At 52.2% G+C, this 25,045-nt stretch overlaps 8 protein-coding genes across 15 annotated transcripts; 5 read left to right on the forward strand and 3 right to left on the reverse strand.

Annotated features, from left to right (window-relative positions):
• Positions 1–24: 24 nt before the first annotated feature.
• Positions 25–2,719, reverse strand: LOC128750962 (proline-rich transmembrane protein 2). Its single transcript, XM_053851641.1, has 6 exons — positions 2,472–2,719; positions 2,220–2,311; positions 1,627–1,872; positions 1,285–1,556; positions 1,081–1,213; positions 25–1,017 (listed from the first exon to the last, which is right to left on the reverse strand). The coding sequence occupies exons 3-6, from the start codon at positions 1,775–1,777 to the stop codon at positions 998–1,000; spliced, it is 576 nt and encodes a 191-aa protein (XP_053707616.1). The 5' UTR covers positions 1,778–1,872; positions 2,220–2,311; positions 2,472–2,719; the 3' UTR covers positions 25–997.
• Positions 145–5,443, forward strand: LOC128750950 (zinc finger protein 70-like). Its single transcript, XM_053851620.1, has 2 exons — positions 145–3,242; positions 3,653–5,443. Exons 1-2 carry the CDS (start codon positions 3,056–3,058, stop codon positions 4,654–4,656), a joined length of 1,191 nt encoding a protein of 396 aa, XP_053707595.1. The 5' UTR covers positions 145–3,055; the 3' UTR covers positions 4,657–5,443.
• Positions 5,229–6,666, reverse strand: nupr1b (nuclear protein 1b). 2 transcript variants are annotated; one of them, XM_053851652.1, is made up of 3 exons: positions 5,921–6,656; positions 5,723–5,859; positions 5,229–5,424 (listed from the first exon to the last, which is right to left on the reverse strand). In XM_053851652.1, exons 1-2 carry the CDS (start codon positions 6,015–6,017, stop codon positions 5,732–5,734), a joined length of 225 nt encoding a protein of 74 aa, XP_053707627.1. In that variant the 5' UTR covers positions 6,018–6,656; the 3' UTR covers positions 5,229–5,424; positions 5,723–5,731. The 2 variants fall into 2 exon arrangements, with proteins under 2 accessions (XP_053707627.1, XP_053707628.1); XM_053851653.1 differs by having other exon boundaries at positions 5,229–5,859; positions 5,921–6,666.
• On the forward strand, positions 6,147–9,048 carry sgf29 (SAGA complex associated factor 29). Of its 4 annotated transcripts, XM_053851630.1 has the most exons (11): positions 6,481–6,779; positions 7,154–7,216; positions 7,291–7,358; positions 7,427–7,502; positions 7,574–7,646; positions 7,717–7,781; positions 7,852–7,981; positions 8,120–8,266; positions 8,332–8,367; positions 8,477–8,639; positions 8,715–9,048. In XM_053851630.1, the coding sequence occupies exons 3-11, from the start codon at positions 7,293–7,295 to the stop codon at positions 8,829–8,831; spliced, it is 873 nt and encodes a 290-aa protein (XP_053707605.1). In that variant the 5' UTR covers positions 6,481–6,779; positions 7,154–7,216; positions 7,291–7,292; the 3' UTR covers positions 8,832–9,048. The 4 variants fall into 4 exon arrangements, with proteins under 4 accessions (XP_053707602.1, XP_053707601.1, XP_053707605.1 ...); XM_053851627.1 differs by lacking the exons at positions 6,481–6,779; positions 7,154–7,216 and adding an exon at positions 6,147–6,346; XM_053851626.1 differs by lacking the exons at positions 6,481–6,779; positions 7,154–7,216 and adding an exon at positions 6,150–6,379.
• Positions 9,049–9,350: 302 nt separating this feature from the next.
• Positions 9,351–11,878, forward strand: nfatc2ip (nuclear factor of activated T cells 2 interacting protein). Of its 2 annotated transcripts, none has more exons than XM_053851631.1 (9): positions 9,351–9,511; positions 9,931–10,020; positions 10,086–10,146; positions 10,257–10,368; positions 10,428–10,505; positions 10,575–10,800; positions 10,868–11,012; positions 11,193–11,320; positions 11,387–11,878. In XM_053851631.1, exons 1-9 carry the CDS (start codon positions 9,500–9,502, stop codon positions 11,546–11,548), a joined length of 1,014 nt encoding a protein of 337 aa, XP_053707606.1. In that variant the 5' UTR covers positions 9,351–9,499; the 3' UTR covers positions 11,549–11,878. The 2 variants fall into 2 exon arrangements, with proteins under 2 accessions (XP_053707606.1, XP_053707607.1); XM_053851632.1 differs by lacking the exon at positions 9,351–9,511 and adding an exon at positions 9,518–9,865.
• An 879-nt stretch (positions 11,879–12,757) lies between these two features.
• Positions 12,758–16,299, forward strand: spns1 (SPNS lysolipid transporter 1, lysophospholipid). Of its 2 annotated transcripts, none has more exons than XM_053851598.1 (13): positions 12,758–12,971; positions 13,538–13,753; positions 13,869–13,934; positions 14,003–14,139; positions 14,209–14,360; positions 14,429–14,495; positions 14,567–14,709; positions 14,771–14,923; positions 14,989–15,178; positions 15,253–15,318; positions 15,481–15,579; positions 15,642–15,810; positions 15,879–16,299. In XM_053851598.1, the coding sequence occupies exons 2-13, from the start codon at positions 13,549–13,551 to the stop codon at positions 15,944–15,946; spliced, it is 1,515 nt and encodes a 504-aa protein (XP_053707573.1). In that variant the 5' UTR covers positions 12,758–12,971; positions 13,538–13,548; the 3' UTR covers positions 15,947–16,299. The 2 variants fall into 2 exon arrangements, with proteins under 2 accessions (XP_053707573.1, XP_053707574.1); XM_053851599.1 differs by lacking the exon at positions 12,758–12,971 and adding an exon at positions 13,130–13,275.
• A 403-nt stretch (positions 16,300–16,702) lies between these two features.
• On the forward strand, positions 16,703–19,056 carry lat (linker for activation of T cells). The gene is made up of 12 exons (XM_053851638.1): positions 16,703–17,129; positions 17,207–17,243; positions 17,317–17,345; positions 17,423–17,462; positions 17,554–17,603; positions 18,108–18,131; positions 18,199–18,259; positions 18,323–18,387; positions 18,448–18,480; positions 18,548–18,580; positions 18,739–18,800; positions 18,862–19,056. Exons 1-12 carry the CDS (start codon positions 16,910–16,912, stop codon positions 18,880–18,882), a joined length of 675 nt encoding a protein of 224 aa, XP_053707613.1. The 5' UTR covers positions 16,703–16,909; the 3' UTR covers positions 18,883–19,056.
• Positions 18,649–24,398, reverse strand: sh2b1 (SH2B adaptor protein 1). Of its 2 annotated transcripts, XM_053851569.1 has the most exons (10): positions 24,202–24,397; positions 21,637–23,541; positions 21,462–21,563; positions 21,297–21,388; positions 21,133–21,215; positions 20,921–21,076; positions 20,630–20,841; positions 20,387–20,561; positions 20,212–20,302; positions 19,897–20,065 (listed from the first exon to the last, which is right to left on the reverse strand). In XM_053851569.1, the coding sequence occupies exons 2-10, from the start codon at positions 23,287–23,289 to the stop codon at positions 20,044–20,046; spliced, it is 2,586 nt and encodes an 861-aa protein (XP_053707544.1). In that variant the 5' UTR covers positions 23,290–23,541; positions 24,202–24,397; the 3' UTR covers positions 19,897–20,043. The 2 variants fall into 2 exon arrangements, with proteins under 2 accessions (XP_053707543.1, XP_053707544.1); XM_053851568.1 differs by lacking the exon at positions 20,212–20,302 and having other exon boundaries at positions 18,649–20,065; positions 24,202–24,398.
• Between the last annotated feature and the right edge of the window lie 647 nt (positions 24,399–25,045).

The raw sequence follows: 25,045 nt of genomic DNA on the forward strand, positions 1-25,045 counted from the left end.
TATCGGCTTCCAAGTGTGTTGGAACAAAAACATTGAGGGTTTTGCAGATAACTTTTATTTCATCAAGTCTTTGTGGATAAATGTTACATGCAACAACCCGCCCGAGTCACAGGAAGCAGCTGACAGCGAGCGTTGTGCATACAAGAGGAAGAGATTGTAAAAGTACAAAGTTTTCTCATATAAAAAACTGGATTTTGAGCAAAGGAAAAAAGTGCTTAAGAGAAGGATACTAACAAAAAGGCAGCAGGCAACCGTGGGCAGGAAGAGCATTCAAGGAGGTGCAGCAGTCTTAAGAGCTGGGGTCAAGGCATGCTCTGTCATTTGCATAATGAATTAGTAAACATGCTACGTACAGCCTGCAGGGGGCGCAGTCAGGTTCCCCGCCTGAGACTGGTAAACAAAGATGGAGGATTTCCCTTCTTTAGACTGTTTTTTTTTTTTTTTTTTTTTTTTTAACAAATGTTAGCATCGCTGTCAACAAAGCTACGTGATATAAATGATGTAAACATGCAGGAGGTTTAGTTTCCTGTAAATAATTGTTGGCAGCAACATCCAGACGAGCACCACGAACCATTTTCATGAAAATGCGACGACACATTCGAGCTAGATTTAAATGATCGAGTGAACGTGAGGGTTGCTGCAGCAGCGTTTCAGTCATGCTAGCTATTTGTAAACTTTTAAGAAGAGTACTTTTGTGGCACTGGTGTGTAGAATTTAGCATGCTAATGGTTTCTGAATAGCACAAGCCAAACTATACTGTCAACTGAACAGAATTCGTTTTTTTGTACAGTTTGGCGAGGGTGTTAAGGTGGCGACCTCCAGAGGGCGGTGCTGAGCTGCATGCGTCTGGTTCAACAGCAGAAACACAGCAAGTACCATCCAGATGTTCAGTCACGTGACAGAGGTCAGAGTTCAGCAACAGGGTGTGAGAGCAGCAGGATGTCGGTGGTGTAGCGAGGGCTGATGGTCAGGTCACAGGAAGTGATGACACAGATGTTCATCCGGACTTCAGGATAACTGCAGAGTGAGAGGCATGTCGGACTAAACTCTCGAACGTGAACTCAGTGACGTCACACTCACGTCCCCAGTTGAAGGCGATTGCGGCAGCAATGATGGCGACGCCCCCCAGGATGGACACGATGGACAGAACCATGGCGTTCCGGCCCAGACGGCGGGCGCCGTCGATGTTCCCCTGCTGCAGGCTGTTCCGGGACTGCAACACAGAACTCAGTTTGGATCACAGTTCCTGGGGATCACTGAGGTCATGAGAGGTCACACTCGCACCATGACGGAGAACGTTAGCGCAACAATGTTGATCGGCCAGAGGGGGCAGAAGCAGGACAGGATGGCAAGGAGAAGGTAGTCTCTGGGTTTGGAGCCGTCGGCTGCGGGCTCGTTGAGGGTGCTGGGCTGCCGAGTCAGCGACGGACGAGGAGAGCCGGCTGCCACCGAACTGGAGCGACTGGCGGGGCGAGCCCGCCCATTCGTACCGGCTTTGGCGTGTGGTTCTTTTGGTGACAGTTTGGAGTCCACGGTGAGCGGGGCGATGCCATTGGCTGCAACACAGTTAAAGACCAGCGGAGCCGCAACAAAACGTGCTTCATTCAACTGTGAAACAAGACTCACTTGTAGGGGAGTCCTCGCTGACCATGGTCAGGTGGTCCTTCTCCGGCGGCTGGGCTTGATGCTCGCTGCTGGACGGTTGACTGGTGACGACTTCCAGGTCGCCTCCTTCTGGCGCCTGGTCCGGCATCTCTGGTTTTGGTTGGGCTTCCATCAAGTGCGGGAGTAAGGGACCGGTGAGCGTAGAAGATGAGCTTTTAGGAAAAGTCAGCCTCGTCCATCATCACCCGACACACACTGGCCAAGACCCTGCCAGAGAAACAGCAAACACTGAGGGCCTCACCAAGGCTGCTGGTCACCGGGTGATCACCGAGAGGACCACCTGACCTCACAGTAGCCTCATCTGGAGGAGGAAGCCGAGTGAGTGCGATGATTCCGACGATAATGAGAGTGATCGATGGGAAGACTGTTGTCATGGAAACGTTTCTCCAGCATCAGCAGCACAAACAAACATACAAATGAAGCCCAAACACACCGATGGTCACAAATGGTGTCTGCAGTTCCTTTACTACTGGTCACATGACATTAGACGGTGCCTCATGCAGACAGACACACACACACACAGACAGACACACCCTCCGCAGCGTCCCACTCACCGGGGCGTTCGGTAAATCCTGTCGTCTCAGCAGAGATGGAATGTTCTGGTGCAGCAGCAGGTTCGATCTGCCAAAGCCTGAAGCCTCAGATTCTGAAAACCACAAGAACCAGAGTGGTAACGCAGCGAGTCTGCTGCAGCCCACTGCACCAGAGATGGAGGTGTGTGTGTTTGTGTGTGTGTGTGTGTGTGAGAGTGAGAGAGATAGATGGAGAGCGAGCGCGAGCATGGATGTGCATGCGCGTGTGCTCACCAGTGTCGGCCTTTCACCGTGTCCTGGCTCGTCGGTATGTCACGATTCCGGGCAGAAATCCGGTTCGTGTGGCGATGGTATCGTCCCAGACCTGGTCCGCAACCACGTGACTTCTTTCACTCACCATTCTGAACTCGTTTCTGATGCTTTACCATCATAGCTGGGCTAAAGTCCATCGTTTTAATCCCATTCGCGATATTTGTTGCCCTGACTTGGCGATTTTAAAATCGTTTCCTCTCACATGACTAGAGACGTCGGTAACTATGGCAACGCGTACAATTGCGTTCCTCCACTGCACTTCCGAAGTTTTCATCGTTAAATTGACGTTAAATTTTAACCGCTACTGAACGAACGTTTTCATTCAGAATTGAAATATAGACGATAATAATTGTTTAATTTTAAACTATGGCCATGAACAGTAACATAAAGTCTTTTAACCACAGACACATGATCAATGACTGTTCACGCAACAATTCAACACATTTATACTCCTGAGAACAAACATATAACAGTGACGCTCATGCTTTTATTCAGAAAGCGCCAACCACTGTCATATTTGAGCTGTCGTCACTTCCGTCGCCATCATGACCCGACTGCAGCTGCTCAGCTCGTTTCTGACCGAGCGGCTAGCCGCGGTGGTCAAAGAGGTGCTGGCCGTGGTGGAGGACACGGTCACCGAGTATCGAGAGGAGACGGAGCGGGCCCGGCAGGAGAGCGAGAGTCTGCGGCGACAGCTGCGGGAAGTTGTGGAGGCCGAGACCCGCTGGCTGAGTGAGTGAGCCGCTCGGAACTTCATAGACTTTGCGGGTCGTTTAACGCTCCACACATGTGTTCGCAGCAACCACCGATATAAGGATCATCAACCCGCGTGATGTTTGAGGAAATTATGTTCGGTCTTATTCCGGGGGGTTGAAAACGAAACACAATGTCCAAATAGCAAGATAAAGGTGCTGCCGTTTGACTTCCACTTTCACTCGTCAATTACATGAGATCACGTGACGAGCCAGCGTATATTGCTGTCTACGTGAAACTCACGTCGTTGCGCTTTTATTTTAAACCCGAATTATTATAATTGTTGAGTTAGCGTGAGATTTGTATTAGTAAAAACGACTTTGTTTTCTGAAAGTGTTTTACTTTTACTGTGCCGACCCAGTCATTCAGTGTGTGTGGTCCTTGTCCAGAGTCCGGCCGGTCCACTTCTGCAGCGTCCGCCCCGGAGCAGTGGAGCCATCGTCTGGAGGAACCCGATTCAACTCTTCACCTTATCAGAACCCCCAACTTGGCCGAAGCTACAACCCAGTTCCTCACAGCGTCTCGAGATGCACCTGGTCAGGTGACGCCAGACGGCCACCAGGAGGCGTTCGTGAGAACATCCCCGTTTCCTCAGGTGGCCTTGACTTCACCTCATGTTGACAGGCGAGATTCAACAGTGTGCATAGTCAAAACGGAACCTGAGGAACACAAACTAACGCCCCCTGCTGGTCAGGACGTGAGCGTCCGGACATCGGTTTTGTTTCTCCACGGAGACCGACCGAAGACAGAAGAGTCTGCTGTCCACCAGGGGTGTGTCAACGGGTCGTCCTCTCCTCAGGTGCCAGTCATCACGCCGCCACATCAGCCCCTGAAACCAGGAACAGGCCAAGTTGGAAGTGCGCCCCCTCCTGGCCAGCTAGATCAAGACAGTTCTCAGTGGTCCGGTCCGGTCAGGAATGTGGGCAGAAACACTCCAGAATCTGAAGAGGAGGCCTCAGTGGCCGCTGTCCCACGCTGCCCCCGCTGTGCTGAGGTGTTCAGCCACACCGCTGCGCTGCGCCTCCACCTGGAGCAGAAGCGCAAGTTGTACGCCTGCGACTGGTGCTGCAAGTCCTTTGCTCAGTCGGCCGACCTGCGGCGGCACCTCCGGACGCACACCGGCGAGCGGCCGCACCGCTGCAACATCTGCTCCAAACGCTTCAGCCAGCGTGGGAACCTGCGGCGCCATCTGCGGATCCACACGGGCGAGCGTCCGTACAGCTGCCCACACTGCTGCCGCAGCTTCAGCGACAGCGACACCATGAAGAAGCACAAGCGCACGCACTCCGGAGAAAGACCGTACCGCTGCGGCCGCTGCGCCCGCCACTTCACCAGTGCCAGCGGCCTGCAGGTCCACCTGCGGCGAGACCTAAGCTGCCGCATCGACGCCTGACGCACACAACCCGCTGTCATCACTGCAGAACTTCAGTCAGTCCAATGAGGTCATCTCTCTCGTAGACCTGTGATGTCACTTTTTTCTTCAACTGGGAAGCTGTTGTCTCTTCCTGATACAGTAGACCATGAGAATCCTGATGTGAAGCTGCGCCCTCTAGGGGAGAGGACACGACATTGCTGGTCTTTTGAATCTAATATTTATTTGCTAACTTAATTCTGAATTGATATTATTTTTGATATTTGTCTGTAAATCGACACCTATAGATTTTAGATCGTCAATAAAGCAGTCACGTTTCAGCAGGGGGCACCAGTGAGTCCGTTTTATTGCCACAGAAACGGGTAAATCACTTCAGTACAACGGGAAAAGAATTGTTGATCTTTTTTTTATTTGCACCTCTGGTCGTCCTTACCCCCTTCTCCTCCTCCATCAGACCGTCTCTCATCAAGTCAACGTTCCTGTGGGTGACTTGCTGACTCGCTCCATAAATGAGTTGGTACCGATGTGAAAATGAAGTGAAAGTCCCTCCACTCTTCCCCCCTCTCTCCTCACCAAATATGAAGCATCACATGACCAGTAAAAAAAAACTTTAATCAACAAGTAACAACGAGCATGAGGTCGCGTGGTCGCCACCACAGACGTGCCTGCAGGAGGACGGTGGCCTCAGGGCCGGGCCCCCCAGCTTCCAGCTCGCTGGTCCTGTAGCTCGTCTCTGTCCATCACCGTGGAGACCAGGGTCAGTGTCCGGGAGTGCCGTCCGAGGGTCTCCTGGATGAGGTCAGACAAACATCAGCTCATCTGGTGGGGGTTGTTATACAAGCAATGTTTCTGGAGTGCCGACAGATGCCTCAGCCAGAGTGGTCAGCGCCCTCCGACGTGATGTTTTGAAAACTCACGTCACGTGGCAGAGCAGCAGCGACATCTACAAACTGCCAACGTGGACTGGCGGTACGGAACTGCATCCGTGATATGCATGACGGCGGAGAACTTTTAAAATCGATTACAAGCAGCTCGACAAAACAGTTCGGACCTCGGTTTATGACAACGTGTCAGCACTTGACGTCACCTCGTCTGCTCACTCCTTCGCTTTCTTCTCGCTGTTCTGGAGCTTCTCCACGATCTTGCGCTCGTGTCCTCCGGGATTCGGTCGGTTCGTGTTGTCGCTCGCCTCCTTCTTGCTTCGGCCTTTCCGGGCCGATCCCTCTGGACGGAACCACAGGTCAGCTTGGCTCCAGAGAGCCTGGCGGGTCCGGCGGGGTCTCACCTGTGTACTTATCGCTCAGGTTGTAGTACTCGTACTCATCATAGTACTCGTCCTCGAAGCTGCTCGGCTTGATGTTCTTCACGTCGACGTGACTCATGGTACTTCTGGTAATCTGGGTTTCGGAAAGTCAGATGAAACGTCTGATGTGCGCGACAACAACTTCTCCCAACTTTTATAGCGCGGGAACAAACTCCGCCCAAGTGATCCCGTTACTCCTCAGCCAGTGTTGCATCATCCGCTGAAGATGATGGTGGAGGTGATCATGCAGGTTGAGGATGATGATGATGATGATGATGATGATGATGATGATGCAGGTCTGGCTGATCGTGTTGGTCGAGGATGATGACAGTAGTTATCATCGTCATCATGACCATCAGGGAGACAACAGTCGCCCGTTGGTGTTGGATCGCACGAGTTTGGCTCCAGGTGCAACTCCGCTGATGGGCTCACAAGATCTGGGTCAGTCCGCGGATCTGGGTCACTCGGTGTTTATCAAAGGCGATAAGGGACGGGGTTCCGCCCACCTGTCGGGTCTGAGGTACAGCAGCGATAAGGACCGTTCGGGTCACGGTCACTGAGTTTAGGCGTGTGTGTCCCATCCTGCTCACAAGTCTGGAGACCGGATGACTCGAACCTTCGACACAACCTGTGCACGACGTGTTCCTGTAAAGCCGTTGGGGGAAAATCCTAAAATAAAGAAAACAATCTGACGAAACAGTGACTGCAAACAGGAACACTACAGCCTCTCATCCACCAGGTGGTGCAGTTGTGCCACAGCGGCACGGAAACAGACGAAGAAGCAGATTGTCGCTATTAGCTTTGTTTGCAACTTTACCAAATAAACAGTGAAAGTCAGACGGTATGTATGTGATATACGTTGAATTATAAACATGCACGAGGTTACGACTGCACTCCGTGGTCCGATTCATTTGTTTAGGTTAAGTTATTTTCGGAAATTAACCTAGTCTCGCGGCTAACGCGCTATGTTTCTCAATCGGCTAACATTTGTTGTCGTCCGAAATTATCCCCATTTAACTGCATCTGGATTTAAACAGTTTTCTTAATAGTTTGTTTCAATAAGTAATGCATCTCATAACCTTGATTCGAGTTTAGTGCACCCTAGTCAGAGTTAAACACGAAGGTTTGCCTCTGGTTCTGATCCTGCGAACTGCTCTGAATATGGTGGAGATTTATCTGTGCAACTTATGATCTGTGCATGTCTGGATGGATCAGCATCCGCAAGTCTCAGCGTTGGGTATTTTCAGAAGGTGATGGGCTTATAGGAAAGAGATGCAAGTAAAAGAACATCTAAAGAAATAGTTGAGCTGAGGTTTGTGCAGATGACTGCATGTTCGGCTGTTATTGTGTAGAGATGTCAGCGGACACAAAGATCGCAGAGCTGCTCACCGAACTGCACCAGCTCATCAAGCAGACTCAGGTGAGAGTCGGCTGAGACCCGTTGTTGTGTCTGTGGTGCTGACATTGTTTTTGTTTTGTTTTTTCCAGGAGGAACGCTCCCGCAGTGAACACAACCTGCTAAATGTTCAGAAGACACACGAGAGGATGCAGACAGAGAACAAAAGTCAGTCGCTGCACCAGCGCTGAGCCTGACTTCATGTGTCGGAGTCTAACTTCCAACACTTTGTCTCCCAGCTTCTCCGTACTACCGCACCAAGCTGAGGGGACTGTACACCACCGCCAAAGCAGACGCAGAGGCCGAGTGCGGGTGAGGCCACGGCCACAATATCATGTTCAATTCAGACCCACTGGGATGACTCAAGTCTTCTCTCCGGCAGGATCCTGCGACACTCCCTGGACAAGATCGCTGAGATCAAGTCTCTGCTGGAGGAGCGCCGCATCGGTACGTGTCTGCTCCTGCTGGCCTGCTGAGCCATGAATGTCACTCAACCTGAATGTACACTTGTGTGTAGCTGCGAAGATGGCGGGCGTCTACAGCGACAGCGACCCCCCTCGGAAGACCATGAGACGTGGTGTTCTGATGACGCTGTTGCAACAGTCGGCTATGACTCTTCCTCTGTGGATCGGCAAACCTGGAGAGAGGTGGGTCACTCCTTCAACCAGTTAATTCCTAGTCATTTTCAGAGTCAAATCCTCAGCCAAAGTCATGTCACATTGTGGCGCCGGATGGATGGAAAGGGCTTTGTTGACCTCTTGATGTCACTGTCAACCTGGTTCCAGCCCTCCTCCTCTGTGCGGAGCGACGCCTGCAAGCGGCGACTACGTGGCCAAGCAGGGTGACAAGGTGGCGGCACGGGTGAAGGCGGTGGACGGCGATGAGCAGTGGATCCTGGCCGAGGTGGTCAGCTACAGCCATGCCACCAACAAGTGGGTACAGTTTTACATTTCACTGACCGGAAGCCATGTACTGACCACTGCCTGTCTTGGCACAGGTATGAGGTGGATGACATCGACGAGGAAGGCAAAGAGTGAGTGTGTAGCTCCTCCGCTGTGTTGCCTTTTTTCAAATCTGGAGGGAGGCACCGAGTATCAGCTCACGTGTGTGTGTGTGCGTGCGTGCGTGCGTGTGTTTTTCAGGAGACACACACTGAGCAGACGCAGGATTATCCCTCTTCCCCAGTGGAAGGCAAACCCAGAGACCGACCCAGAATCTCTGTTCAGTAAAGACCAGCTGGTTCTGGCTCTGTACCCCCAGACGACCTGCTTCTACCGAGCGCTCATACACACTCCCCCCAATCGGGTCAGAACACACTCAAGTGCATGCAGTAGGAAAAACAATGGTATTTACTGCAGTTGTGCATGTGTGTCCCCGCAGCCACAGGACGACTACTCGGTGTTGTTCGAGGACACTTCGTACGCTGACGGTTACTCTCCGCCTCTCAACGTGGCGCAGCGCTATGTCGTTGCCTGCAAAGAGAACAAGAAGAAGTGAAGGTGGAAGAGGAGACATGTCGACCGGAACTGCTGTGTGGTGTGAAATAAAAGTATTCAGATGAAGTGTCAACAAGTGAATTAGTAAAACTGGAGTCTCAAAGTTCACCACCTGAAGAACGACAGGCTCTGGAGCGTTGGCCATTTTCATATTTATATTGTTACGTGAAAGAAAAGTGTGTTTTCAGCTGGAGACCACCATCTTGAATAAAATGTTCGAATACATGAGAGAATATGTGTCATAATTGAATAGTATTTTCTAAAAAACAACAAACATAATTAAAATTGCATACCCAAAATTATAGCAGACCTCTGTTTAAATAATCGTACTCTGTTCGCATTTCTAAAATATATTTTATTCGCGGAAGCGATATATATATATATATATATATATATATATATATATATATATATATATTTCGCTCGGTCAACGCTATGTTGAGAGTCACAAAACACAACACAGGTCGCCGTTGCCGGAAGTTAATGTATTGCTGTCGGTAAATGTCACATCGCTCAACCACAAATCTCTATGTGCTTTCGACTCTCATTAATATTAATTTATTGAGCAAGACCGTGGTGTTTGGAAGAGACCCGAATGTTGGCTTTAAAAAAAAAACACGGATATAATATTTTCCCGCGTTCCCTGAAGGCAACTGGACGAAAACAAAAATGGCGGAAGCGGTGAGTATGTGGAGCCGAAGATAAGAAGCATTTTAGCGCTCATTCAAATCCTCACGATTATGTAAAAAAAGTTGATTAGTTGAGATCGAAAAATATGTTTTTGTAACCAAAGAGGAGTTGTTTTGTATTATCAAATGTGAAAGTCGGCATTCAGATGGAAAACTGCGAACGAAGTGAAAAGATCCCTAGGTTTAATTGAAACAACTCACGCCTAAGAATGACGTCAGGGACTGTAAAGACGAGCAACTTCAGCTTTGATGACGATTTCTTTTGCAGTTGTTGCGGGTGACGAAAGTGTCTGCAGTGTTGGCTCAAGGTGTCCACAGTTTAGTTACAGCTGCGGCGATTCCTCCGGTGAAACTTTCGACCCCACCTGTCTGTTGTTGATGAAGATCCTCTGATCTCCGACGTGTGTGCAGATGTCGACCAGCAGCAATGTCCCTCCGCCCAAACGCAGACGCATCCTGGATCCGTCTACCGTGGTCCCGGTGCAGATCTACTCCAACAAGGTCAGCCTACTGTTGCTTGTTTTGGGGTTTGTGAGTGGGGTCACTTGACTGAGACTGTGTCCCAGGTTGGCAGGCGACTGCAGCTGAAGCTGCCGGCACCTGTCTTCAGCCACATTGCGCCGATAGGTAATGCCTGGCTTCTGCTCCTTCCACTTAATATCGCTGCTTTGACCCTCCTGAGCCTCATTTTTGTTCCCGGTTAGACAGTCTGCTAAAGGTGTTGGGTATCTCCTCAGATGCAGACCAGGGTCCCTTGTTGCATCCATCAACCAAAGACGTTGCTGTGGTGATCGATTCGGATGAGGAGGATCTGCAGCTGAGAAGCCTCCAGACAAAGAGCCACGAGCCGTGAGACTCCAGTCCGTCAGCACCATCCACCCTCTCTGACTACGACCTCTGTGTTCCAGAGCGGCGGTGCACTGCCCGTCCCCGCCTTCTGAGAGTCCAGTCCAGAAACAATCCACCAAGGTTAAGAAGAAGCTCATGTGAGTTTGGAGTCTGGGTCTGCCGGCTGGGTCACCCTGTGTGTTGATATATTCATGTGTGTTTGACAGTGAGATCAACAGGAAGTTGGAGGCTTTCACGTCTTCTCCGCCTCCTGAGGTCAGGACCAGGACTCGTAGACAACAAAGACAACCGCGGTCCCCAACAGAGGAGGAGGATGATGACATCATCGTGGTGGGCTCCGGGACGCCTCCGAGCACGGATGTACCCTTGCCACGTGAGATCCCGCTGAAGATCCGCAGCCGCACCAACGTGCATAAAGTCCCGGTGCTGCCAGTACGTCTGACCCGAGAACTTGGGACTTTCTCTCTTCTTAACACTGTTGTTGCTTGGTCTCCTGCAGACCACACCCCTCCGTGATGTCATCCAGCAACTGTCCATCCTTCTGCAAGTTCCTGCTGTTCGTCTGCTGCTGCTCAGGAAGGAGGTGGAGCTTCCAGCCGACGCCACTGTGGCAGATCTGGGGCTCAGCATTGCTGACATCATTGGTGGGTCTGTCAAGTGTGTGTATATGACCTATTGTGTCCTTCATGCAGTGCTCACACTTTTTAATATTAGATAAATTGTCTTGATTACATGTGGCACTCTGAGATACTTTTGACTGTATCTTCACCTGAACTAAGAAGGTGAAGTTTAAACAAAAATACTTCTGCGGCTGTTCTACTCAGATTGTGTCATCATGGCAACAGAGAAAGGGAAAAGCAGCAGCTGCAGCAGCATCAACAGCAGCGATAGCATCACCATCCGCCTGCAGGGGAATGACCGCAACTCCTTACAGGACTTCACCGTGCATAGAGTTAGTCCTCACGTATCCATCTGGCTCAGGAATTGTCTTCTGATCTCTGTACCTGTTTCACATCAGGATGCTCCTCTGGACTCTGTCTTCTCCCAGTATGTGTCGTCTCTACCTGCTAAACTTCGCAAGAAGGTGCGTTTCCACTTGGATGGTTCCAGAGTGAAAGGCAGCGCTACAGCAGCGGCGCTGGACCTGGAGGACGGCGACATCATCGAGGTGTGGACATGAGACAGTTCTATGAGACGGTTCTAAGTTCTATGAAGATCGGTTCTAAGTTTGATGAAGATGTTGTACATCTGTACATGTTTTTCAGAAACAAAATGCATAATGTTCATAAAGTTTTCAAGTCAAACATGGCTTCTGTGCCATTTCAGCTGTGTCTCTTTGGCTTTCACTTGTCCACAGCCACTCTATGAGACGGTTCTAAGTTCTATGAAGATGTTGTACAGCTGTACATGTTTTTCAGAAATAAAATGCATAATGTTCATAAAAAAGTTTTCAAGTCAAACATGGCTTCTGTGCCATTTCAGCTGTGTCACTTTGGTTTTCTCTTGTCCACAGCCACTCACTTTTGTTGACGTAAAAGCGCGTCAAATACTTCTCAAACCTACAAACCTCACGTCCTCCTTCACCACCTCCATAAATCTCCTCTTTGGCCTTCCTCTCCACCTTCTGCCCGGCAGTTCCAACCTCAACATCTTCCTACCAATGTACTGGCTTTCTCTCCCCTGTACATGTCCAAACCATCTCCATCTAGCCTCTCTGACTTGGTCTCCTAAACACCTGAGCACATGTGCCTTCCCTCTGATCCTATCATCATCCTGCTCTCACTCCCAGAGAGAAGCTCAGCATCTTCATCTCTGCTACCTCCAGCTCTGCCTCCTGTCTTTTCCTCAGTGCCACTGTTTCCAAACCACACAACATTGCTGGCCTCACCACCCTTTTGGACACTTTCCCTTTCATCCTTGCCGACACCCTTTTGTCACACATCACACCTGACACTTTTCTCCAATGATTCCATCCTGCCTGCACCCACTTCTTCACCTCTTTCTCACATATTCCATGGCCCTGGACAGTTGAGCCTCAGTACTTCAAATCCATCCATCCATCGTCGTCCGCTAATCTGTTACCGGGTCGCGGGGGCAGCAGCTTCAGGAGGTCACGCCAAACGCCCTTCTCCCGAGCGACATCCACCAGCTCCGACTGGGGGATCCCTTCAAATCCTCCACCTTTTTAACCTTTTTTTAATTTATTTACAAATACATATTACTTAAATAATTTCGAGACTTTCTGTTTGCACCTCCTGGAGAAATCCGTTGCAGTGATTCGTCTTCGGCAGATAATCCTCAGGTTTGTTTACGAGGAAGCGTCACAGCCTGTGCTTCTCCAAGTGATTTCCTTATTGGCTGAAGCGTCCCATGTGACCTGGCATCGTAGTCATGTGAGCAGCTGAGCGGAAGTTCAGACTGAGGATGGCGGCTGGAAATGAACTGAGTCAAGACTGAGTCTGTCACTGAAAACCAGAAGCAGGGTCCGAACTGACACCGAGGGACGACGCCGATAATGTCCGGTGCACGCCGGTATTAACTTACAGAGCGGATACAGCGAGTGTGGACTGACACAAGCCGGGAGTCCTGACTCATCCCTACAGGTAAATAAGCTAACAGCCGTTAGCTGCTAAACTTTGCACTACAGCAAGGTCCCGGTTTTGTTTATTGTGATTTCACTTCATAGAACAAGCGCAATGCAGCATTAGGGTTTTTAAAAATAACGTTGGCTTTGATGTCTAGACACATTTCGTGGGTTCCGATTGACGTCATCATGTTTACTGCCGGATCGCCTTTGATCATGCGATCGGACCCCAATATCACTGATAACGCTGGGATCAATGCGTTTTGATCAGTAATGTCAAAGTTCAACTCCTCGGTATCGACGTGGACGTTTGGATGAAACTGGTGAGGTCTGTCGCGGAGCAGCTGACAGAAGTGAGAATGAGAAGTGAGAACGGAGCTTCGCTCGTCTCCGAGCTGAATCAACGTTTGTCTGTCACTCGGCGAGTCTCTATTGGGGCGGAGCTTTGCTTCTTGTTGTGTTCGTTTGTTTGCGAAACAGAACAGAGTGAAAATGAAACTGCACCAATGCAGGTCCAACCTGCATGTTGTCAAGTCTGGGTGGGAGAGTCACTCATTTTGTCACATTTCCCCTCTGGCCACTTAGAGGAGGCGACCATGTCTCTGCACGAAACTGTGTCAGACACGGCGCCTTTCTTCTCTGAGGACAGCGAGGGTCCGGAGGAGCAGGACGCCACCGATGAAAGTCCTCAAGATGAAGCGATGGCGGGCGGCGGCGTGACAGCAGCGCGAGGCTTCCTGACAGTCCTCATCCTGTGTTACATCAACCTGCTCAACTACATGGACCGCTTCACTGTGGCAGGTACGGCAACATGGCCGCCAGCTGGCTGGCGGTCCTGCGGGCCATTGGAGGGACGGGAGTCATGTGATCACTGGAGAATGGAAGTGTGTTGTGACCCGAACTGTTCCCCCTGCAGGGGTCCTTCCTGACATCGAGCAGTACTTCGGTATCGACGACGGAAAGTCTGGTCTGCTCCAGACAGGTGCTTTTCTTCACACCAAATCACATGATGAGTCACATGATCACCTCTGACCGCTCCCATGTTTTCAGTCTTCATCTGCAGCTACATGTTTCTGGCACCGGTCTTCGGTTACCTAGGCGACCGCTACAACAGGAAGTACATCATGAGTCTGGGAATCTCCTTCTGGTCCCTGGTCACGCTCGCCAGCTCCTTCACCCCGAGAAAGGTGCCCTCGCCACATCAGCAGCCCGGGGCTTTCTCTGCTCACCGTCTCACTGTCTGTCACTGTCTGCAGCATTTCTGGGCCCTGCTGCTGACCCGAGGTCTGGTGGGAGTTGGTGAGGCCAGCTACTCCACCATCGCCCCCACCGTCATCGCCGACCTCTACGTGAAGGAGAAGAGGACCAACATGCTCTCCATCTTCTACTTTGCCATCCCCGTCGGCAGGTGAGAGGCACTTGGCGCCCCCTGTGTCAGCTCACTCTGGTGACGTTTTGCTTGTGCCCTCTCCTCAGTGGTCTCGGCTACATCGTGGGCTCGCAGGTGGGGAACCTGACAGGGAACTGGCACTGGGCTCTGCGGGTAACTCCTCACGTTGTCAGAACCTTGCTGTTGGTGTTGGCTTGAAGTGACCCGTCGCTCCCGCCACGCAGGTGACTCCAGCGCTCGGACTCATCGCCGTGCTCCTGCTGCTCTTCGTAGTCCAGGAGCCCAAGCGTGGCGCTGTAGAGGCCCGACCCGAGCACCAGCTGCACCACACCAGCTGGGTGACGGACCTGAAGGCCCTGACCCAGAAGTAGGTCCACCAGCGGTCAACCTAATCTGAATCATAATCTCCTCTAACCTGTCTCTTGCAGTCGCAGCTTCATGCTGTCGACCTTCGGCTTTACGGCGGTGGCCTTTGTCACAGGGTCCCTCGCTCTGTGGGCCCCAACGTTCCTGTTCAGAGCGGCTGTGTTCACCGGAGTGAGAGCGCCGTGTAGAGAGAGCCACTGCGACTCCCCGGACAGGTTCTGCCCACAAGACCCTGATCTGTTCCTGGAATGGCTGCTTCATCCAGCTTTGTTTTCGACAGTCTGATATTTGGCATCATCACCTGTGTGACCGGCGTTCTGGGCGTGGCCACCGGCGTCCAGGTGAGCCGGCGTCTGAGGACAAAGACGCCACAGGCCGATCCTCTGGTGTGCGCCGCCGGCCTGCTTCTGTCTGCTCCGTTCCTGTACCTGGCCATCGTGTTTGCAGAGTCCAGCACGGTTGCCACCTACGTGAGTCAGGGCGGGCGGTCCTCGCTGAGACGGTGACCACCTGACCGCAGCGCTGATGTCTTCTGTGTCTGCAGGTGTTTATCTTCCTCGGTGAAACCTTCCTCTCCATGAACTGGGCCATCGTTGCCGACATTCTCTTGGTGAGCTCACGCTGCGTCTCACCATCATCATCACCATCATCTTCATCATTATCTTCATCATCATCATCATCATTATCGTCATCATCACCATCACTATCATCATCATCATCACCACTATCGTCAACCTCATCCTCATCTTCATCTTCTCACTCTCTTCCTCAGTACGTGGTGGTTCCCACCCGCCGCTCCACTGCCGAGGCACTTCAGATCGTCGTCTCCCACCTTTTAGGTGACGCAGGAAGTCCGTACCTGATCGGCGTGGTGAGTCATGCGTCGGCAGTCGCGCCGTTGCTTGCAGCCGTCACATCTTGTGCGTGTCCCAGGTGTCGGACTCCCTGCGGCAGCAGGACTCGTTCCTGTGGCAGTACCGCTCCCTGCAGCATGCTCTGCTGCTCTGTTCCTTCGTGGCCGTGGTGGGCGGAGCCTTCTTCCTGGCCACCGCCCTCTTCATCGAGGCCGACCGTCAGAGAGCAGAGAACCGGGCCCCCGCAGGTGGAGCCGACTCGCCCCCTGCCGGGTGTCTCCCTGCCGAAGTCTAACATTTGTTTCCGCTCCGACAGACGAGCCCATTGTGGTCCCAAAGAGCGGCCGGTCCACTCGAGTCGCCGTCTCAAGCGTTCTGATCTGACGCTGACTGAGTCCAGACCTGCCGCCATCTGGATTAACAGTTGACTCTGTGGCGCCACTCTGAGGACAGATTTTATAAACTGGAACTGATTCTTTTTTTTGTTTTTAACCTTTGGCGTCACGTCTGCCCCCTTGTGGAGAGGAGCAACCTTGACTATCCTGACTTGTGGGAGAGAAATTATTTTTTAAAATGACTTGTAATGTCTTTTTACTGGAGTGGACAAAATAAACGTTTCTAATAGAGCAAGGCTCATTTGGAGGAGAGGCCTGGCTTTCATTGTGTCTGCGAGCATGACAACACGACACTGAGGGCGGAGTCATCCCCTTGAATCTGAGGTTCTCCCGCTGTAATACCAGCGTGTACCTGAGGAGGCGACAGTCAGAGGTTCACTCCCGATTGCTTCAAGATGGATAACCTTTGACCCCAGATCACACTCCTCCTCTCACCCTACCACCCGCCTGCTTCCTGTCGTGTGGTTTCCTGTCTGTAGGTGAGAGGATGTGAAGAAGAGAGTGGCTCGACGTCTGATTGGTGGACCAGTCAGTGGGAGCCAACTGTCGAGTTTCGCTAGATGCTTCTGCAGGTTGTAGATCTGATGATTGGCCGTGACGTGCGCTCGGCTCTCAGAAGCTGAGTGGAAGACTCTGGTGCGTCACTGCTGCTGTCGTCGTCGAGCGGAAACCAACGGTTGCAGTCCAGGCGGACCTGTCGCCTCGTCCTCGCCACTGCCAGCCTTCAGGTGAGTGTCCTGCCAGGCTCTGCTCCCAGCAGGCCCCTGCGGGAGTCAGGTTGTCCTGTGTGGCCCCTGTTGATCCCACGGCTCTCGTGCCGTTCACCGGAAGATCAGTGAGGGGCGGCGGTGTTCATGCACGTTGGGTCACGGGTCCGAAACTCTTCGTCTGTCTGCCGTCGCACTACAGCCAGTGGTCATGTGACGCTCTCAAGCCACAGTGGGGCTGTCACATGACCGCTAAACACAAATTTGGGCCCTCTGGCTCAGCTTCTTTCCATTGGCCTGACCCATGCATTGGAGCTCTGGTTTCCTCCCGCCCAGTGCCAGCTTCTCTGTCTTCAGGTGGGATGGATGTCTCCTGGAGCCTCATCATCATGGCAACCGCCTTCCTGGTGTCCCTGGTTGTCACAACGACGGTCTGTCTGAACTGTAGAAAGGGACGACCTCCAGGTGGAACCTCAGTATTGAAGAACAGAAGATGATAAGTTGAAATGTTAAACCGATCGCCCGTCTCTTCTCTTGTCTAGAATCCATCGCTCAAGTCGAGCAGCCTGATGACATCATGTGAGTGACTCACACGCTCCATGGTAACAACGTTGCCTTCCCTCTCATGACATCTGACTCTGTTTTTCTTCAGGTCAACAGAATTTCCCTTCATCAGCCCAGGTGAGATGAAGATTAACAATCGATATTGAAGGTGATGATGATGATGATGATGATGATGATAACCCTGTCTCCTGCAGCTGACCTCAGCCACACTCTTCCTTCTCGTTTTTCATCTCTGTGAGTCCATCTAAATAAGCCGCTCCTCCATGATGTTCAAAATAAAACGCTCGTATTTTGAGGCTTTCACGCCCCCTGCTGTTGTGCTCAGGTTAGTGGAGACTCTGCCCAGAAGAGGCTCGCTGGGTGCGACGGAGACAGGTGAGCGCTCACTCTGGTCCGCGCCTGCTGACGGGGACGCAGGTTGATGATGTTATAGAACCTCATTTTCCTTTGAGGAAAAGTCATCACTGTTTGTTGTCCCCAGTAAATACACTTGCCGGTCGGATTTGAGAGAGAAAATCTCAATTAAAATTCTTCAAAGAATCTGTCCGAGCAGAGAATTAATTCAGAAAAGATTTCAGAAAGACATTGACACCATTTGTAAATCCTCCACTGAATCTGCTTTACATCTCTTTTGGCTGTGCCCCGTTGTGTTCTGGCAGGAGGTCTGTGACTTCATTCATAACAATATAATAAGTAATTTTGAATTATTTTGGAAGAATGTCGTTTTTTATTTCTATGAAGAGCACTTATGCCCAGCTTATTTTATTATTAATTTCATTCAAATCTCACCCGAGTTCCACATCATCAACACAGTGGGCGTGTTCATGACTGTATCTTAAGTTCTTAATAAAGAAAAAGTCATCATTGTCTTCTCTGCAGACAGCAACCCCAGCTACGTGAACGGTGAGATCATGTGACCTGAATCCTGAGTGGAGCGTCTTCTGGTCCTAAATCTGTGCCCGACTTGCAGTGGACCCAGGTTCGGTCTCCACGAGACTGGATGACCTGGGCTGCCACACCCCCGACTACATGCAAGTGTCTCGGTGCCCGTCTCCTGTCCATGGCTGCGCCTCACCCTCCTCTTCTTCTCTCAGACTGGTGTGTCCGGACGAAGAGCCGCTCAGCAGGAACCCGAGCCAAGCCTCCATGTCCAGCTCAGGTACGCCGCTGCCCATCGCCCTCACTCTTCTCCTGGAGCTTGACACTGGTGTTTCTGCAGGTGACGGTTCCACATACGTCAACGTGCCTCCAGGTGAGTCGGCAGAGATGCCACCTGCTGTCAGGACGTGATCACTGAGGACGTTTCTCTCTCCCGGCAGGAAACCATGATTACGTGGAGGTGAAGCCAGACGGTGGGTCACATGATCGCAACTCATCTGGTCAGAACCCTGGTGAACCGACGGATGAAAACTAATATGTACCAAATAGTTGAGAACGATTCTCCTCAGGCTCACATCATGCAGAGATGTCACATGACTATTGTTTACGTTTTATATGATGTTTCCTGCAGATCAAGGCAAAGAAGAATCTGAAGATGACGACGACAGCGAGGGGAACTACGTCAACCAGCCAGTACTGTGAGACGATGTCTGTGTTGCGACTTCTGTCACCGACCTCCTCCTTGTGTGCCCAGATGATGCAGCCCAGTGCATGATGGGAGGTGGACCAGCTGCCCAGGAGCATGATGGGTAGCAGCTTCCAGCTTCATTTAAGGAAGAAAACTGACAAATCCTGAGAATCTGTGATACTTTTGTCTGGGGAAACTAAAGCTGTGTTCGAACCCTTCACCTCAGCGTCTGGTCCGTTTGCTGCAGACAGTTGGCCTGGTCTCCAGAGGACCTCGTAATGACCCTCGGAAACGGCAGGAAATCGAGGAGCCACACATTTAAAAGACACATGTTTCACTACATTTATATCATTCATGTAGTACCTGAAACTAACCACCTGGTGGCGACAGACGTCTGCCTGTCTACACAGAATCCAGAGACAGATGGGGGACAGGCTTGAGAGAGGGAGACAGGTGAGAAGGCACAGTAAGTCCCAGACATAGTCGCTGTGCTGAAAGTGCCGGTCAGAAACAAAAAGGAGGAGGTGACACAGAAGGCACGAGTAGAAAAAGTCCTATTTTCTTTGAGAGATAAACATGATGACCCCCCCCTAAAAAAAACAAATCAAACAAAGGCACAAAGACGAAGTCACAGGAACAGAATTAATACTAGTGTCACAGTTTTTCTGGAGGGATCAGGGCTGTCTGAGGTTTCCAGTTGTGTTCAGTCGCTCAGTCCGGGTTCTGCTGTTGGCAGCTAACACTGAAGAGTGAGGGGAGTGGAATATAGAGGAGGCTGCTGAAGCCCCGCCCACTTTCAGTCACATCTGGTCTATATATGTATATATACATGAAGAGTGGTGACATCGTGTGTGTCCGCTGAGGTGCGACTGTTCTCCCCACGCTTCACCTGCGTGTCAGAGTCTCGCTGAGGTGGAGAGGAACAGTCAGAAGAAGGAGTACTGGTTGTCGACGGCCCGCAGGGCCCTCGCTCCATCTCGCTCTTCTCCATCCGCAGTGTCCAGTTGTCTGAGCGGAGTGTCTCTCTCTTCCCACTCGTCCGTCCCACCTCCGCTTGCCCCGCTACCGGATCCTCCGCTCACTCCTGCCGAGCCTCCTCCTCCTCCTCCCCCAGTCGATGCCACCGCCGCTGCTCCGCCTCCCGTCATGGCTGGTGCACCGCCGGCTGGCTCTGTCTCAACGCCTCGCTCCTGTGGTGGGGTTGGAGGGGGTGGCCGGCCCGGGGGCAGTGGGGGGGGTAGAGGGGGGCTACGGGGTCTGCTGGTCAAGTCTGGACACAAAAGATGGCACACCAGTGAACAATCGGGCGAGAGGAAGGTAAGAAGAAAAACAAGTAGAAGGAGATGGAGTGTCATGGAGTCCATGGACACACACACACACACACACACACACTCCGCAGCGTCCGGTCTCACTTACACACAGTCAGAGATGGGGGTTGATGGAGAGTCAGGATGGCGCGTGGTGATGACATCACAGACGGTGGGCCGACTGCCTGCCCTCTCCCGGCCTGCGTGAGCGACCAACACAACAGACAAGAACAGCAGCGTCAGAACACACGCAGGCGCACATGCACGCGCGCACACAAACACACCTGGCTGGCGGACAGCGGTGGCACCCACGAAGCTGATGAGCGTGACGTCCGACGCTCCTCCGGACTCCAGCGGGATGGGATGGACTCGGAAGTGTTCCAGCATGTCGAAGATGGACTGGAACCAGAGGTGCTGGACCCGACACTGGCCGTCCTCGTTCAGGGACAGACGTAGGTGCTGCGAGGGGAGCAAGAGGGCGCCGTCACAACTCCACTCACTGGTGACAACAGCACGGGCAGACCCACCTTGGCTTTTCCCTGAAAGTTGAACGTCAGCACGTACTCTCCACGCCGCGTCTCGCTCTGTCGTACCAGGAAGACACCATGACTGGCCGGACCTCCGGCCAGCACCAGCTGGGCCGCCTTCAGCCGGGACAGGGTCCCGTGGAACCACTGGCACTCACTGAGAGGGTGCTCAACAGCCTCTGCCACCGCCATGTCTGAAAACAGGAAGGATCCTACACAAACACACACACCTTTAGGACCCCTCTGATCACATCAGTCTTCCTGAGCTAGACATTCTGGAGGCCAACTGACCAGTGGCTTCTGGCGTCTCTGCAAATGGCGTGCCCAGACTGGCCCCACCACTTCCGACCATCCTGCCGTCCGGCTCATCTAAAGGAGCACGCGGGGGCAGCTCTGGAGGGAGGGAGTCCATGAGGGGGGAGGAGCCTGCGATTCCCCCGTAACACACTGACAGAGAGCAGAACTGTGACATCACGCAGGGGACTGTACACACCACCACTTACCTTGTGACAAACGGTCCACCGTCTCCGGCGTCCCACTGAGGTCTAACGGACCCACACACACCCCACCTGACTCGTCCTGTTCACTGTGAGATGGAGTGAGAGGTCACACACAGACACAAAAGAGGAAGAAGAGGGACTGAGGGGTTCGGGACTTGTTCACAAACCTCAGACAGATGCCATTTCTGATGTCACTCAGCCACGCCCGCATCTGAACAGCATCTCGTGTTTCGATCACATACTGGGCTGAGCCCTCCAGCTGCACAGCAGGGGAGACAAGCTTCAGCCTCATCATCATCATCACTAACATTATCCCCACCACCACCAGCTACCTGTAGTAAGAAAGTGTTCTCCTTGTCTGGGACCTCCAGAGCTGTGGTGCTCCTAACATCCAGGATGGAACAACACGGGACAGTGAGTCTGGGTTTTGACGCCTTCAGGGCACAAGAACAAAAATTCAGTGGGTGTCTGACACATCACAAACCCATGTCGCTGTTTGAAACTCACTTTTGGAGGGATGAAGAATTCCAGGTAGAACTCCTCCCCCCTCTCACTTCCGTCTCTGTCCCACTCTCGCAGAACCAGTCGGCACTTGTGCCAGCGTCCACCTCTCCAGGGAATGTTTCCACCGCTGGTCAGAGGTGGGGCAGGACCAGCCGCAGCGGCAGGTGAGGCAGCGTTGTTGTCCGTACCGTGGTGCAAAAGCCCAAAGGAGAAGCCAGCAAAAGCATGGCCGCTGCTCAGCTCGTCACTAGAGGAGCTGACCGTGACCCCTCCCTCGCGCACCAGCCGGCCAACTTTCCGAACTGGTCCCACGGCAGCAGCGGAGCTCGGCGGCAGCACAGAAGCGGCTGAGTTTGCCGACACGAGGTTAGGCGGAGGCGACCGTGTGAGTCTCAGTTTCTCCAGACGTTGGCTCCACTTCTCCTTTTCGCCCCCCTCCCCATTGCTCCGCCTCCGGTCCCGAGCAGCTTCAGATACAGACAGCGAGGTGGCGCTGCTGGAGGAGGAGGGGGGCAGAGAGGAGGAGGATGAATGCGGGAGGGAAAGAGGCATGGACAGAGACATGGGCATGGAGGAGGTGGGCATGGGGGACTGAGTCCCAGAGATTCTCTTGGGGACACCTGCGTCCTGAACGCCCATGGTATAGCTGTAACTAGACGGCAGCGGGCTCTGCGTCGAATCGCTAGACGAGCTGCGCCAATGGAGAATGCCACGCATGCTGCCACGTACGCTCCGGCCCACGCTACGCAGCGAGAAACGTTTCTTCAGTTTGATCTTGGAGTTTGGGGTGCTGGCTCCTTTTGCACCAGGGGTCACTGCCAGAGGTGGGATGGAGGTTTCTGCAACATCCGTGTCCACGGACACTTCGCCCGCTTCCTCCTCTGCTTCCAGGTCCTCCCCCACCGAGGCTCCCCTGAGCCAGCTGTCCTCTTCCTCAGCTGCCGCCTCCCCATTCCCAGGCGCCATGATCGCACTCCTCTCCTCCCGTCTGCCGTTATTCCCTCCGACTGAGGAGCAGCAGGACGATGATGAGGATGGAGGAAGGACTTGCCCATGCGCATACGAGTCACTGCCGACACGGCTCTCCATCACAAGTCGACTTTGTACCGTTTTGGTTGTAGCGCATGTCGTACTTGTGGGAGGTATGGTGAGACCGGCGGCGGCTGACAGGGGAGACACAGCCTCTTCTTCCAGGGATGTAGCATCTGACTGGGGAGCCCAGCTCGCCATGTCCTCCCTACCAGAGGCACAGCTCAATGGGAGCGCCCCCTCCAGTTCATTTTGGAAGTGGCGGACAAAGCGGTCCGTGAAGCGGCGACAGAAGGCAGCAGCCGAGTCAGGCGAGTAGTGGGGGTTCTCAAGAAGGAAAGCACGGAAGTGCCGTGCAAATTCGCCAGCTGCAACACGGGCATGGAGCTCACAAAACTCTGTCCAGCTCAAGCAGGGCGAAGGGGATGGCGTAGGTGTGTCAGACAAGGAGGAGGCATGAGTCTGCGGCGGGGGGCTCACCAGCGGTGGGAGAGGGGGCGGACGAGGGGAAAGCGGCAGCAATGACGGTGAGGGCGGAGAAGGAGACGGGGACGGGGAGGGAGAAGGAGGTAAGGGGGAGGAGTTCGCAGCCCGTGGGCTTGGGGGGGTCAGCAGAGAGCCGTTCATTATGTCTGAAGATATCAAAGCGACGGCGAGTGATCAGCTGACCCAAAACAAATGGCACATATGGGTCAGAGGCGCGACACCTCACAGTGATGCGACGCCCCCTCCCGGGTTAACTGCTGCCGCCCATGATGAGGTGGAGGTCAGACCTGATGCTTCCCGCTACATTCTTCTGATGCCAGGACAGGAAACAGTTCAGTCCGACCACATCCAGACGTCAGCATCCGTCACACGTCCATGCCAACATAAACCAACCTGGAAAACACAGTTCAGCTCATCATCACAACTATAAGATTCATGTTTGGGATTTCATTTTACACATGCAACCTTGACTGTGTTAGACTCGCCTGTATTGAACGTTATAACAACTGTGTCATTACTATCAAGGTTCACTGCGTCCTCCCGACGGGAGGGTTTGTCAGTGGGTTGGTGATTGAGGAACGAATACACCTGGTAAGTCTTTTGACTCGGTGAGTCGAGAAACAACGGTTTGTTATTCTGTCTTTGACGTCAGTTTTATCCGCGCTTATTATTGCATCATCACGTGACGGGCTGGTTATCATCGCTACTTTCACGCCCACACACACGACCAACACAAGAGTCGCTCATGAGCAAGTAAAACGGTTCAATTGCAGCGATGCTAACTTCAGCTAGCAACTTCTATAGCAGGCTAACAATATCTTACGTGACTAACTCATTCTCGGGGCGTCTTAGCCTGTAGCCCTGCAGACGTTACCGGTGCTTGAGTGTTTTCCCACATTCGCATCAACAAAACATCGGCAGTTTAGTAGCACAGTCACCAGTAAGTGCTGACTGATGGCCAAGCTAACAGCTAGCCTAGCCAGGCCAGCTAAATAACGAGCTATTAATAAACCAGTCATCTTGAAACACCAGAAGATTCGGAGGGTTCTCCACCTGCATGTCTCCGGCTGGCGCTCCTGCAACCTCCTAGGGGGTCAGAGAATCACACTGGTGGTCCGTGTGGATTGCAATCCGGGCCGAACATGATGGTTAAAGGTTCGTGTTGTTGTTGCTTAATAATAATGTAGCAATGGACCGTCCTGCCCGTAACGCGAGGTTCTCGCGAGAGCTGGTTGAACAACGAGAGCACGCGGAACGTGCCGGGACTGTCGCGGCAAAGTAGTTAAATACAAACGTGTTTCGCACTGCGCATCGTCGCAGAAGTCAACCGCTTGCAGGCAGTTTTATTGTCAGGCCCAGTTTTTTGTCACAAGGCACATTCCCCTGCAGGCACACAGCGTTCCTCCAGGAACTGGGCGAAGTGCGGGCCTTTGCCTGCATCGATGCAGACCTCAAGAGGGCAGAGCAAAACACAAAATATATTGGAGCTTTTTTCCATTATTCATTGCATTTTTCATTATAATAATAGATCAATTGTTATTTTAAGGTCTCCTTTGTCGGTGTCTGTTTTCCTACTAGCCAAAATGTTACATAAAACAAGCATTTGTGATAAAGCCCTTGTAATGTTTTTACCTTCCAAACTTTTTACATAGAAACGATGATATTCACCCAAATCTCAGTAATAAAATTAAACAATATAAAACCATTATTGCATTATTTTGTCATTACATTTTCTCTATTTACTCCCTGTTTTATAATGTTATAGAAACCTGATCTCAGTTGAATTTAGGACTCAGAATATATAATGTAGCAACTTCCATAATTTGATTGTCCACTCCTGCTCCCGGTTCTTTTATATGTACCATTCTATTTCCTGTCTATGGAACCTCTTGATCCA

Source organism: Synchiropus splendidus, chromosome 19 (genome assembly GCF_027744825.2).
Source record: "Synchiropus splendidus isolate RoL2022-P1 chromosome 19, RoL_Sspl_1.0, whole genome shotgun sequence".
Classification (NCBI taxonomy): Eukaryota; Metazoa; Chordata; class Actinopteri; order Syngnathiformes; family Callionymidae; genus Synchiropus; species Synchiropus splendidus.